The sequence below is a fragment of the Rattus rattus genome, chromosome 1, assembly GCF_011064425.1.
Source record: "Rattus rattus isolate New Zealand chromosome 1, Rrattus_CSIRO_v1, whole genome shotgun sequence".
NCBI classification, from domain to species: Eukaryota; Metazoa; Chordata; class Mammalia; order Rodentia; family Muridae; genus Rattus; species Rattus rattus.
The window spans coordinates 146,169,914-146,184,864 of record NC_046154.1 but is presented as its reverse complement, the minus strand read 5'-3'; the positions used below and the strand labels follow the sequence as shown (position 1 = coordinate 146,184,864).

General features: G+C 39.3%; 1 protein-coding gene across 1 annotated transcript in view; it reads right to left on the bottom strand.

The window, feature by feature from the left end:
- The window catches only part of LOC116903930 (uncharacterized protein C8orf34 homolog), a 110,348-nt gene that overhangs the window by 4,187 nt on the left and 91,210 nt on the right, over positions 1-14,951 (bottom strand). The window contains exon 2 of the mRNA XM_032906705.1: positions 3,953-4,100. Within this exon, the coding sequence (XP_032762596.1) occupies positions 3,953-4,100 (148 nt within the window). The remainder of the gene's footprint in view (positions 1-3,952; positions 4,101-14,951) is intronic.

The window sequence follows — 14,951 nt, the reverse complement described above, 5'->3', positions numbered from 1 at the left end:
TGTGTGTGTGTGTGTGTGTGTGTGTGTGTGTGTCTGTGTGTGTGTGTGTGTGTGTTTTCTCAATCTGAGGATCTGAGATAATTCCTGGGCAGGTGCAAGAGTGTGATCCATCAGGAATACAAGGCAGAGTAGCAAAAGCAACATTCAACAGAAAAAAGATTAGTTACATACTACCTTTCAGCACAGCTAGAATCCTGTTTCTCTTGTTTTTAACCATATAAGTCTCTCATAGCTTTTTAAATATTGAACTGGGGTACTATGGAGAAGTCTTTTCCCACACACAGTTGCTATATTCCATGCCAGGCTTTACACTTATTTACGTGTACATTTTGTTCATCAATATTCCCAACTCTTCCAAAGAATTTGTGTTCCACCTTCTACCCTGGTACATCACCTGTCTCAGTGAATCCTTCCATTTTTGTGCTCTGTTGGAGAACACCTCTCTAGTGGTTTCTCCAAGTTTTTTTCTCTCTCTCTCTTTCTCTCTCTCGCTTTATTATTTTTACACTCCAGATTTTATTTCCCTCCTGGTCCACCCCCTGAGGGTTCCACATCCCATATCTCCTCCCCACCAGACCTCTAAACCTCCTGGGGCCTCCAGTCTTTTGAGGGTTAGATGCGTCTTCTCTGACTGACCCCAAACCTGGGAATCCTCTGCTGTATATATGTTGGAGGCCTCCTCTCAGCAGGTGTTTGCTGCCTAGTTGGTGATCCAGTGTCTGAGAGATCTCAGGGACCCAGGTTAATTGATACTGCTGGTCCTCCTACAGGGTTGCCCTTCTCCTTAGCTTCCTCCAGGTTTTCCCTAATTCAACCAGAGGGGTCACAGCTTCTGTTTGTTGGTTGGGTGCATATATTTGCATTTGACTCTTTTGGCTACTTGTTGGGTCTTTTGGAGAGCAGTCATGGTAGGTCCCTTTTTTTGTGAATACCCCATAACTTCAGTAATTGTGTCAGGTCTTGGTCCCTTTCCTTGAGCTGGAACCAACATTGGGCCTGTTGCTGGACCTTCTTTTCCTCAGGCTTTTTTCCATTTCCATTCCCGCATTATTTCTTTCGGACAGGAAGAATTAGGGGTCAGAGCTTTGGCTGTGGGAAAGCAACCCCATCCCTCACTCGATGCCTTGTCTTTCAGCTGGAAGTAGATTCAATAACTTCCCTCTCCCCATTGTAGGGCCTTTCAGCTAGGGTCCCCCTTCTTTGAGTCCTGAGAGTCTCTCATTCTCCAGGTCTCTGGTACATTTTAGAGGGTCTTCCCAACCTTCCTCCCAAGGTCACCTTATTTCCTTTTGGAGAACAGTCATGGTAGGTCCCTTTTGGTGAATGTGCTATAGCTTCAGTAATGGTGTCAGAAACCCCATTTGAGTGTATTTCTTGACTTGGAGAAAATGATCTGCCAACCTGTAAGAATCATGTAGAAGTGAACTCTACTTGTAGCTAGCAGCTAAGAAAAATACAGGCTAAAAGCCAGAAAGGAAATAAGGCACTCAGTCATATCCTGTGAGAGTTTGTTTGGCAACAAGACAAATAGGAATATGTTTTTCTCTAGCTCAGTATCCAGATGAAAATGTAAAGTAGCCTACAGTTTGATTTGTCTTATGAAGCTGAATAAAGTTGACTAAGCCAACATAAATTTCTGACACATAGACATTGAATGCTAATTGTGCATTGATAAATAATTCATAGTTTAATATACTACTGCTCCCATAAATGAAATTATTTATAAGATATATCCTTATGAGCTTCTAGAACTTGACAGATGCCCATTTTATCTTTTGTCACATGGTGGGTACCATCTCAGCATCTAGAAACCAAAGCATTTGACAATAAACCATGGTCAGTGGACTTACAAACCCACCAAAATGATGCCAAAAAAGGAAAAAGCCAACACAAGAGTTCTCTGCTTCATATGATAAAACTCATGTTCTAGTTTCTTGTTTACTGAGGATAACTTATGTCGAAATCATTACCAGCAATGTCTACCTTCTTTAGAAGATATTCACTTTCTGCCCTTCTTAGCATAGACTTCTAATATTATCAAGAAATAATTACTATGATAATATGAAAATTACTTTCCTGAAATTCCTGAATATGAGAGTAGAAGGTAACATTGTAGCATCCTAGGAAATCATTTAGAGACTAGTCAGTCCAATTCCATGGGAATTAAGCAAAGAGTTGGCGGTGGCTTCAATATGCTTGGCCCAGGTCATGGCACAATTAGGAGGTATGGACTTGTTGTAGTAAATGTGTTCTTATTGGAAGAAGTGTGTCACTGTGGACATGGGATTTAAGAGCCTCCTCCTAGCTTCCTGGAAGACAATTTTCTCTTGTTTGCCTTTGGAACAACATGTCAAACTCTCAGCTCCTCCAGCACTATGCCTGCTTGGACACTACCATGCTTCCTGTTGTGATGATAATGGACTGAACCTCAACTAAATGTCCTTTATATGAGCTGCCTTGGTCATGTTGTCTCTTTACAGCAACAGAAATCCTAATTAAGGCACCATGTGACAGCCATGTCTTATTTAGTGTATCTATTGCAATGCTAATATAGAAGGACCAACAAGAAATTCCAATGGATAAACTCCATTTCATCATTATCTTCCAGTAGTACTGAATCACTGAGGGCAGAAGTTGAGATCAAGAATCCAGAAATAGGGGCTGGAGAGATGGCTTAGCGGTTAAGAGCACTAACTGCTCTTCCAGAGGTTCTGAATTCACTTCCCAGCAACTACATGGTGACTCACAACCATGTGTAATAGGGATCTGATGCCCTCTTTTGGTGTGTCTGAGGACAGCAACAGTGTATGAAGTAAATTAAAAAAAATCTTTAAAAAAAAATAAGAACCCAGAAATAGGAATTATAACAGAAACTATGATGAAATCCTGTTTAATGGCTTGCTACTCAGGTTGCCCAGTCTCTTTTCTTATAAAACCCAGAGCTATCAACTCCGGATTAACACTGCCCACAATGAGCTGGACCATTCCCCATCAATCATCAATCAAGAAAATGTACCACAGTCTTGCCCACAAGTCAATTTGGGGGAGGCATTTTCTCAATTGAGATTCCCTCTTCTAAAATGCCTTTATGTTGTGCCAAGTCGGCATAAATAGACCAGCCCATGCCATGGAGAGAATGGGATTTCCACACAAACCTCATATCCGAAGAACAATGTATAGAAAGATTGAAACCACATCTACTCTATTGTTTTCCTCATTTAATGTGGAATGCAGTCTATGTAGATTTGGAAGGATGCCCCAACCTCCCAAGTGCTCAACTGTTTCTAAGGTTACATTTTCTATATAGGATAGATAATACTAGGGTTTAAAAAAAATACAGAATAGTTCTGAGAAAAGCAAAACTAACTTTGTAGACACTGTCTCATTACTTTTCTGTGACAATAAGCTGTATGATTTTTAAACCAAGTTGTTTATAAAATGAAACACATGTTTGGAATGACAACTTTGAATCATACAGAATAAAATAATTTCTTGCCAATCAGAATCATTTCTATTAGACAAAATACCCTAATTTTTATTCATAGAAGCACAGTACATTTTAATGTACTCAAATCGAGACTATTTTATATGAAAATTGGACATGAGACTATAATCACAGAATATCTGAAAATTTTAGGTTTATCATATTATAATTAAAAATACTTGTGAAAAATTTCTATTAGATCAGTGGTCCTCAACCTTCCTAATGCTAAGACCCTTTAGTCCAGTTCTTCATGTTGTGGTAACCAACATCCACAAAATTATTTTTGTTGCTACTTCATTATTATATTTTTACTACCATTATGAATTTTAATGTAGATATGTATGTTTTCAAATAGTCTTAAATGACCCCTAAGTGGTAGCAAACCACAGGTTGAAAAGCACTGCATTAGATATATCCCAAATTAGCATGTATATTCCAAGATTTGATCCCGCTCCCCCACCCCATTACCTGATGATTCGCTTTCTGCCCAGAGAGCCGCTGACCCTGACAAAGTTCTTTGCAGTTGTCCTCGGTTTCCTTGTTTAGATTGAAGATGGTCAATGAGAAATGGGATTGGCTGGTCAGGTGTCTCAGTTATTAACTTGGTCATTAATTCCTAAGGACAGAACAAGACACACATTTACATCTAATAAGAAGAAACTGTAGCTAAGCATTCATCTTTGTTTGGCACTGCAACTGTCCACACAGTACAACTAATTAAAACTCTTCCAGAATCCATCGAGTCAGGTTCAAGTTAGTAACTGTTCTCACTCTAAGGACAAAGTAAGACTCTGAGGACAAAGGATAAACATCCGATTTGTGTTCCACAAGCAAAACACAGCAAAAACTAGCCGAAATCATACTAGAAATGTTATCTAAATTCTTTTTCATAAACTATGATCTAAAGCCAGTGGCCAAGGAGCACTGACACACTTGAGAGCAGAAGAAAGACAAACTCTTCTGCTCTGAGTGACCTGCCTGCAGGCCTCGGGTCACACAAACCCAGGAGCAGTCTGGGAAAGGACCATTCAGGGTTCTGTCAGCACCTGGAGATGAACCAGTCCTGCAGCTCTCTAAATCCAAATCCCATGGGGGAGAGAGCTGGACTCTCAGAAGTGCAGACATTCCTGAGAGCTCAGGGGAGATCTCCACTTCTCTTCACATTCCTGGACCAAGAGGAATTTGCCTAGTGCCCTCTGAGAACAGGAAGCTAGAAACAGTCAGGGGCAGACCTTTCTGGTTTCTGTTTGAACCAAAAGCTGAAAACCAGGAGCCAGCAACACTGACCCACCTGAAAGCAGAGGTAAGATCAACTTTTGCACTCCAAGTGACACCCCTGGAGGCCTCAGGACACACAAACAAAAGGAACAGTCTGGGAAAGGAACTTCCCGGTTTGGGCCTGCACCCAGAGATGAATTGGTTCCCCAGCTCTTTATACTCATATCTGGCTGAAATAAAAACAAAAACAAAAACAAAAACAAAAACAAAAACAAAAAACAAAACAAAACAAACAACAACAACTAAAAAAACCAGGTCTACAGGAGTGCTGACACACAGGCTTACAGGAGGGTCAAGCCATTGTCAGAGACAGCAAGGGAAGCTAACACCAGAAACAAACTGATGGAAGAGGCAAGCATAGGAACCTAAACAACAGAAAGCAAGGCAACTTGGCAACATCAGAGCCCAGTTTTCCTACCAAAGCAAATCCTGGATATCCAAACACATCAGAAAAGCAAGATTTGGATTTGAAATCATATCTCATGATGATGATAGAGGACTTTAAATAAGACATAAATAACTCCCTTAAAGAAATACAGCCAACATAGGTAAAGAGTAGAAGCCCCTAAAGAGGAAACACAAAAATCCCTTAAAGAATTACAGGATGCTGCATGCTGACAGGAGCCTGATACAGCTGTCTACTGTGAGGCTCAGCCAGACCATGACAGGTACAAAGGCATATGCTAGAAAGAAACCATTGATCTGAGAATCGGGTCCCTGTTGGAGGAATTAGAAAAAGTTTAGAAGGAGCTGAAGGGGTTTGCCTTCCCATAAGAACAACAATACCAACCAGCCAGAGCTCTCAGGGACTAAACCACTACTTAAATAGTACACATGGACAAACTCATGGCTCCAGCTGCATATGTAGCAGAGAATGGCCTTGTTGGGCAAAAATTGGGGGAGAAGGCCTTGGTCCTGCCAAGACTGGACCCCCGCCCCCCAATGTAGGGGAATGTCAGGTCGGGGAGATGGGATGGTGGGTGTTTGGGGAGGGGGAACACCACCATAGAAGTAGGGGGAGGAGGGATAGGATAAGGGGCTTATGGTCTGGAAACCGGTAAAGGAAATAACATTTGAAATGCAAATATAAAAATATCCATTAAAAATATATGATCTAAAATTTAAACCTTAGATTACTCTTTCAAGGAATCCTACTAGAAACTAGCTTTAGATTAAAAACAATATACATTTATAAATATGTTAATATACTTAATTCCACTTAGATTCCCAAGAATATGCTGGAATTTAAACAATTTGGCAGTCTAAGGTCATATCACGTCTCCACTGTCTGTGAACAATTATAGGATTTATTTTTACGAAAATCTCACTTTTTCCTTTCCTCTTTCCCTCCCCTCTATCTCCTTTGTGTCTCCCCTCTTTCTCTCTGTCCCTCACCCAATGACTGGGTCCTACCTGGGCTCAGACTCTTTAACTTTTTTAGTTGCTCTAATGATACCTTAAATTTATGCCAATAATTTTATTCAGACAAAACAAAGGACAGTCTCCATTTTGTGGTCATTTATAAATATCAGACATGAACACTTCGCCTGACTACAAGAATGGGGATGCTTAAAAGCCCCCTAATTTCAGTTCTTGAGCTGACAGTCCCTCTTAACATTCCTACCAATCACGTCTCATCTTGGCTATTTTATTGTCATCATGTGTTGATTGTCATGTTAAATTTATTATGTAAGTAGTAAATTGTTCTGCTCAGTGTCAGAAATGTTAGATATTAGGATGCGTGGGAAACAGGGATACAAGAAACTACCATTCCATTTTTGGTTTTGTTTTTCTTTTCTTTGTTTTCCTGTTGGTTGTTGGACAATGCTGGCATGTCACTTCTATGTTACTGTTCTTCTCAGTGTTTAGCATGCCTGTCATCAGTCTGTCTCCAGTGATATGTTCTAAAGACCTACCATAAATCATCTTTATAGGTCTGTATTATTTTGTATCCAGATTCCTGTCAGAAACCCCAGCCAAAACAAAACAAAGGATTCATGGTTAAGGGAAGGAAAAGATTTTAATCTTAGTCACTTTTTGGAAGACAGAGACTAAAAAATTGTATCCTTTTTAAAGGTACTGACGCACAAACTTTGAGGTTAAATCAAGAAAGAATTGGGATAAGCGGGGTGACTGTAATGTCTATAGAGACAAACACAGATTTTTAGATGAAATGAACTTATGTTGCTGCTAGGGTGCACAATTAGACTAATTCAGAGCATCTGGCTATAATAGAAATCCAAAAATCAAGACAGGTTGTTTCATGAGTGTACTCTGATCCAAAAGTATTTATCAAAAAAATACTTTCTATAGGCAGAAAGTTGGGAAACAAATTCGTACACTACCATCTGTGGCACTTTGATTATGCTTAAGGAGTAGGACTATTAGGAAATGTGTCACTGTGGTAATGGGCAATGGACCTTCTTCCCAACCATGTAAGCCAATCTTTTCCTTCAGGCTTCAGATGAAATGTAACGCTTCCCACACCATACCTTCCTGGAGTCCACCTGATAATAATGGACTGAACCTTTGAATGTGTAAGCCAGCCCCAGTGAAAATGCTGTCCTTATAATAATTATTTGGCCATGGTGTCTGTTCATGGCAGTAAAAAACCCTAACCAAGACAAGTTGCACCAGGAGTAGGGTGGGCCTATAATGAGCATGAGCATGCTTTCTTTGTAAGAATCATGGATGTGGGGAATTTTGGATTTGGAAGTAGTGGAGTGCTTTAAGTGAGGCTTACTAGGCCATCTAATAGGAATATGGAAGACTTTGTTTGCGAGGGTGATTTTTGCAGACTACTCAAGCGGTTTCAGTGGAAAATTTTTAATCTTTTTGACCTAAGACTGTTGTGTGGTGTTTTGGTGAAAAACGTTGCTGCCTCGTCTGAAGAATCTACCTGAGGCTTCTTAAGTTACAGAGATTTATATTAATTACTTTGACAAAGAGTCTCAAAAAGCCCTTGAGACTTTGTTCACTAGTTTTAGTCTCATGAAGAACATTCTGATTAAGCATAGAAAAAAACCATAGTACCTTATTCAAGTAATAAGGCACCAGGAAGTATAATGGGCTTAATCAGCTGTTCAATAAGATAAAGTGATTAAGGGGAGTAGTGATCTCCTAGCAAAGATCACCAGCTAAGATATTCGTTTTAGTTTGGACTTTTAACTTTGAATGAACTATAGTACAGAAATGGAAACATACTTGTGATCAGATATTAGCTTCAGAAGACACAGGCTTTTGATCAGATATTGATGAATCATGACCCACCAGCTCAGGCCCAGGCATGGTGGTATATGGTTTAATCCAGGAGACCCAAGCATGTTCAAGACTGGATACAGGATTCTTGAAAAGGTTAATCCATGCATGGTAACAGGAGATCTAAGAGGGGAGGAGGACATGAAGATGTCTGATTTCAAAGACAATCTACAGATTGTCAGTTCAGCAAGAACAGAACAGCAGCTTGAAATGTGGCATCTGGCTTCTGAGTCAAGAATAGAAGGGACTACTGGAACAACTGATGCTGGTTAGCAAAAGAGTTAAAACATTATCAGGGATTAAGAAAGACCAGCATTACTGAGGTTTTAATTTTATGAAAAGAAATTGTTTTCTGAGATCAAAAGAACCTTGTTCAGAATATGCCAAGGTTTGTACCTTATTGCTGTAGCTGAACTGTTAATGCATAAAATCACAAATGACAATTGGTTTTGAAGACATGGAAGTGGTCATGGAGAGCAGCTAAGGCGTGGTATTTATAGAGCCATTAGTGAAAGTGCAACGAGTGGCAGTTGATGGCCAGGACTGTAGGCATCATGCAAAAGATATTGAGGATTTTGGCTATTGGTGAAACCTCGTTGCAACAAGACCACTGTGTATTGGGCATCCTATACCAATTGGGCATGATAACCAAGAACAGCAGCCACAATGAGAGGAGTCAATCACAACCTGGAGTGCTGCAGAGGGAGAGCTGGAGAAATCCTCAATCCCTTTGGAACAACCCAGAAGATCATGTGCATCAAATTGGAACAAAAAGCTGTGAGGTTGAAGTTCCCTTGAAGACTCCAAAATGTTAAAGATGACAGATCTGTGGGATACCTGCTGAGAAGCTGGTAACAGGGAATGGAACCAGCCTAAGAGAAAATCTGTTGCAGTCAACAAGAATGAAAGAGTTGGAAGCTGAAGGGTACTGACGCATAAAAGGCGTGAAGATGTAGAGTTTGGGTTGCCCAGCTGGTTTTGGCCTTGTTTTAGAGGTTACAGGTAAGTTTGATGAATCCCAGAGGAGACTTTTGAACTTTGGTCTTTTAACATTATTGAGACTGCTATATATAAACTATGAGGACTTTTTGGAAGTTGGGCTAAATGTATTTTTTATTATGAATTTGCCTCGTAAAAGCTCATGTGTTTGAAAAAGCCTGAGGTGAAATGTGGTGGATGGTAGTTTGAATGTGCTTGGCCCATAATGCACTATTGGGAGGGCGTGCCCTGTTGAAAAGAAATATGGCACTGTGGGGGGTGAGAGACTAATCCTAATCACGTGGGAGCCAATCTTCTAGCAGCCTTTGGATAGATGTAGAACTCCTAAGCCCCTCCCTGCTTTATGTTTGCCTGGACACTGACATGATCCTCCCTTGACAATAATGGGCTGAGCTTCTGAACCTGTAAAGCCAGCTCCAATCAAATATTGTGTTTATAAAGTTCCGTGGTCATGGTGTCTGTTCACTTCAATAAAACCAAACTAAGACACCATCATTGAAAGAGTAGTATTACCATGGCGTAACTAACAAGAGGATATCCTTCTATTGGCATTCATAGCACAGTACTGTAACTCAATTTAATTCAATTGCATCAATGTACACAACATAACTCAAACCATTTCAAATTTGGCATAGGGAAAGATGTGCAATAATATTCTGTGAAAGGTCTTGTTCATTACAAAGACACTAGACAATGGAAGGGGAATGAAAAGACCAGCAAGGTTTATCTTGTCACGAAAATCCTGGGAAAGAATACAGCAAAATTAGGTCGACAAAATGACCCAGGTCCACAGTAATTTTCTGTTTGACCCTGTAATGATTGCATATAATTTTGTTTTCTAAATTCTATCTTTCAAGTCAGATATGGGAAAATTTTCTATATTTTCATTTTTGAGAAAAAGTCTGAAACCTTCCTTATTCTCTACAGAAGACAGTCAAGTAGTCTCATTTTAAAAAGTATAAGAGTCTAGTAATTTCAGGGACACATTTTAACCCACTAATAAACATGTAAGGTTAAAGGAACAGAAAAAATTCAATCATAAACAATTAAAACACTTAATATTTGGTATAATACGTTTGTTTGGTCAATAGTCTATTTTTTCAGGTGGTTCCAAACACAAAAATTATTTGGCTTCTCAGTATATGTCCAGACATTTGCATTTAAATAATCCTGTGAGAGTTTTTGAACTTTCGCAGAAATCCCTTTTTTCTCTACAGGAACAGTTAAATCATTTTTCAAGTGACTCTTGGCTATAGATGGCCAGTCTCTTTCAACCAAAGAGGTTGTAGATACACAACAATATAACCAAAGATAGATTTGGGAAGTGAGGAATAGAGTTGTGTGGGTAGAATGTCAAGTTCAAAGTGGGGAATTGATTGATGTTTAGTCTAAGTTCATTCAGCACAGGGGATTAATTTGAAAACATTGAGCCAGTCTCAACTATCAGGCTGAATACCTTCGGAAATGATCTACAGTCATTACCACTAATGTAAGGGTCCTAATTATGAAACTTCTGGTGAGGATTTGGTTGTGTGTGTGTTAAAAAATACAAAAAGCAAAATAGAACTAATAATATCATCTTGCACACAAATATACAAGTATTTTAGACTAAGGAACAAGGGATTGATAAAGTGCAAATACTGCTTTACTTGGGACCTTGTTTGCACTCACAGTCTAGAACACATATTATCAAACTTGCCATAATTTGAATCCATAATTACTAATAGTATAGCATTGCTGATTCAAAAGCAGCATGCAATGGGAGTTAAGACACAGTCATGACTCAGCGCAGGCTTTGGCATGCTGTTGAATGATTCTACTGCTAGCCCTATAGGTTTTGGGTCCAGGTACATCACTTCTTTAACATTGCAACTAAATGTGAATGATAGCATTAATGTGAATGATGATAATTTGCAAAGTGCTTAAATCAATGCTAGAGACTGCTGGAGTGGGGACTGTTTCTCAAACTCACTCCTTTATTTGATCTGGGTTTTCCTAATGAGAAATTTTAGCTGAGGCCTTGGAAAGCAGAGGAGAAACAGAAAAGAAACTTGTTCTGTAGAATCTATTGAGGACAGAAATGAGGGCAAACGAGACTTACAACAGCCTCCCAGAGCCTCTGGAAAACTCCCACTGCAGGCTGGGATAAATAATGCGAGATACGCAAGGCTGCATGAGCTCCTGGCACACAATTCATAGTCACCTGCTTCTTGTGCTATATCCAGGGTCAATAACTCCGATACTGATGGCAGCCGCTCTTGATCTGCAACAGCAGTTCTCTGGCCTTGGAGCTCAATGTGTTATCTCTTATCATGTGAATTCATTATTACTAGCTCTATTATTACCAAGACACAGTAAATAGTTTGTTTTCCTGACTTAATGTTTAGTGATGCCCTTCAGAAGAATACATTTTAATATTTACTGCGATATCTATTTTATTACTTATTTATTACTTATTATATTATTATAACCATTGTCCTTTTATTAACATAGATTTGCAACATTATAAATGTATGAAATAGTTCCATTGACTTTATTTTAATACTAATGCTCCCTCTTAATTTAAATACAATTACATTATTTTGCTCCTTCCCTTTCCTCCCTCCAGTGCTTTTTACTTCCTCTCCCTGGCTCTCTCTCAAATTCATAATTCATTGCCTCTCTTTACTTAATAGTTATTAGTTAAAATCTACTTAGAGTTACATGCGTGTATATGATTTTAGGGCTGACTGGTATTGGATAACAAAACAGGAGGGGTTTTCCTGGAGAGAACTATTGCTCCCTCTCTTAACAGGCAGTTGCTACCTGGGATTCTTTGCCTAGGGCTGCTTCCCCAAAAGGTCTCCTTCTTCTTCTCCCACGTTGGCAGGTCTATTGGTGTTGTCCTTATTCAGGTCTTTTTTCTCTCAGCCATATTGCTAAGGTATCATGAGTGAAGCTTCTTTGTCCATTAAAGCATACAGAGTATCACAGTAGATTACTTCAGTCCTCTGGCACTTCCAATCTCTTAACTCACCTCTCCTTCATATTCCCCTGAGCTTAGGTGAAGAATGTGGTGTAAATGGATTCATTGAGACCAGGAGCCTCATGACAAGTTGTTCTCTGCATTCTGATTAGTTGTTGTTTTCTGTAAAATTCTCCTCTGTTACAAGGGAAAAGTTTCTTTGATGTGGGATGAAAGTACTTTCCCCTCTGTGGGTTTAGAAGATAAGTATTTAGAGTACAACCAGAAATTACACTGGTTTTAATTAGGTGATGGTGGAGGTTCTCCTCCTAATATCCATGAGCACTAATTTAAGTATTCTTGGCTAAGTGTCCAGCACTAGGCACGTTTTCCTCCCGGCAAATGGGACTGGGTGTAAATTGGACAGCTGTTAGTTACAGACAGAATAGGGGAACCTTTCTCACCTGCCCTTTAGACAATGCTTGCCTACTAACTTGCCGTATAAAGCAGGCTTGTTTTTTCCCTACCTGTACCACAGCCCATTCTTGCTTCTTTTTTTAAACTGGAAAACATGATGCATAGTGGGGAGAACCTTTTTCTTGTTTCCTTGTACCTCCGAGCAGATCTATAAGATTTGGACTTGGCAGAAAGGGGTTCAAAATGGAGTACACAAATCTCCATGCATGCTGGAGAATAGCCAGTTTAAATGTTTTCCTTCAGCCTGATGTAGAGACCCTTCCATGTCACTGGAGAACTCAGGTATTTTGTTAGTTTCTTTTTTGTTTTTTCTATTTCTGAACTATCCTACTACTCTTTTATACCAGTAAAGACTCAGATTGAATTGGATGCTATGACCAATAGTAATGAAAGTAATACAATAATAGCTCTCTTCCAGTAGAGTAAGATGTTCAAAAGGAAGAAGGTAGCCTTGTCCCTTCATCAGGAAGAAACAAGGGCAAACATGTAGTGAATCCTTTGTTTAAGAAAAGACTTAGAACTTAGGCACTGGGCAGGGCATCCAGCCCAAAACAGACCTCATGGTTTCACCAAATGGCTCCTCTACATCAGGCTGAAGAGCAAAGAGCCATCCTTTATAGTGACAGATACCAGGAGATCCACAGCCACTGAGGGCATCATCCTGGGTCCTAAGTTGTGGCTTAGATTGCCAAGGTAGAAAGACAAAGTCAAAGAACTCCCCACTAAACTGGGTTAAATGCACACTGCTGGTTTTTTCTGTACCTAAATATAATTACAAAATTATAAAAAATTAATAAATTACCAGTCATTTATTAAGCCTGAGAAGTACAGGTAGCAAGCGTTTCACATGGATTAATTTATTCACTATGAATTAAAGAACTGAACAAAGAGTTTTTCATGAATCAGCCAAGAGATGAACACACTTCTGTGGTTTTGTTAATTCCATACTATTGTTTTCAGATCAACAACCATATATACCTGGCAGCCCCAGACCCACACAGGCCAGACTATAAAAGCATTACAAATCCAGTTCATTCTCTCAGTGTACATTTTGAGGGTTTAATATATACTATGAGATTGTCCCCCTATAAGAATCAGAAGCTTTCAAATGGATATCTAGAAATACTGAGGTCTTCAATGATGAAACTATTATCTCCACATCAAATATTTCTATTAGTGAATTATGTTATTTGGTATAACATTCTGTGGAAGCAACATATTTAGTTTTAAGGCATGATTTTCCAGTGTCACTTAAAAATAACTCTGTGCAAGTATAAAACATTGATTCCTCAAATAGTGAGTTGGTTCAGAACTCTGGTAAACCACTTACACAGGTCCATGGAGGAAACAGCAGATTATGTAAAGTTCCCATAAAATGACAATCTCTCCATTGAATAAAAATTATTTTTAGACTTTTTATTATTTATCTGAAAACAACAAAACCAGAGTGCTCTTCCTAGCATAATAATGGCAAAATGTCCTACTGTACACCTGGCACCTCCTCCTGGGACTGGATGATCTAAGACAGGGATGTAACTGTTTCTATTTCAATGGCAAGTACAGCTTCAAATATGTGATGTTTTCAAGGCACCAATATGGACAGACACACTCTGTTGTGGGGCTCACTCCATATACTCTACATGAGAACCTGGAAAGACAGTGTGGATTGAGAAGGCATTGGGGTACCATCTCACCTGACTCACAACCCTGGCTCCCTACCTGCTGTACATTTCTTGGATATCTAGGCAAACACTGAGGGTCTTCAATGATGAAACTATTACCCTCATACATCCCAAGTTGTCTGCTTTGTCTTAATTTTCTCATCCTTAAAATGGGTACAGTGCTATCTACTTCATCTATTGATTGTCAAGAGCAGAAGAAACATTTATAACACCATTACGAATAAATGTCTCTCCTGTGCCAAGAACCAGTCTCAGCCTGGAGGGGGTTTCTGAGAGAGAAGGGTGTCTGGGAATGGTGGAACAAATGACCTGACCTCAAATCTTGAGCTACAAACTGACAGTCTATGTTCTGCTCAAAACAGCTTTCCAGATAGCTCTCTCTATGTTTCTCGTTGAGACAGCATTCTTTGCTATTCTAAACATCTCTCTCTAGATAGCTCATCTATTGCAGAGAGATCAAAAATTTGACTTTATTTATATATCAATTAGTCATCACCACAGGTTCCCTTTTGATTATCCATGAATCAGCATCCATAGACGGTCTTGATTCTTCAAAGGAGACAATAAGGCATTTTTTTAACATTTCAAAAGAATTCAGAGATCTGCCTGCCTTTGATAAGCACAGATAAAAAGCTAATTGGGTGGGACCCTACCCTGAAATTACATTCTTATCACACCTAAACGCCTTCTGTCTTAGGATGATATTGAACTCAGGAATCTGCCTGCCTTTGTAAGCACAAACAAAAACCATAGGTGAGTGGTATTTTGCCCTGTGATCACTACTCCCTAAATCTCTTTATCTCCTTCCTTAGTATCTTTCTGACAAGCT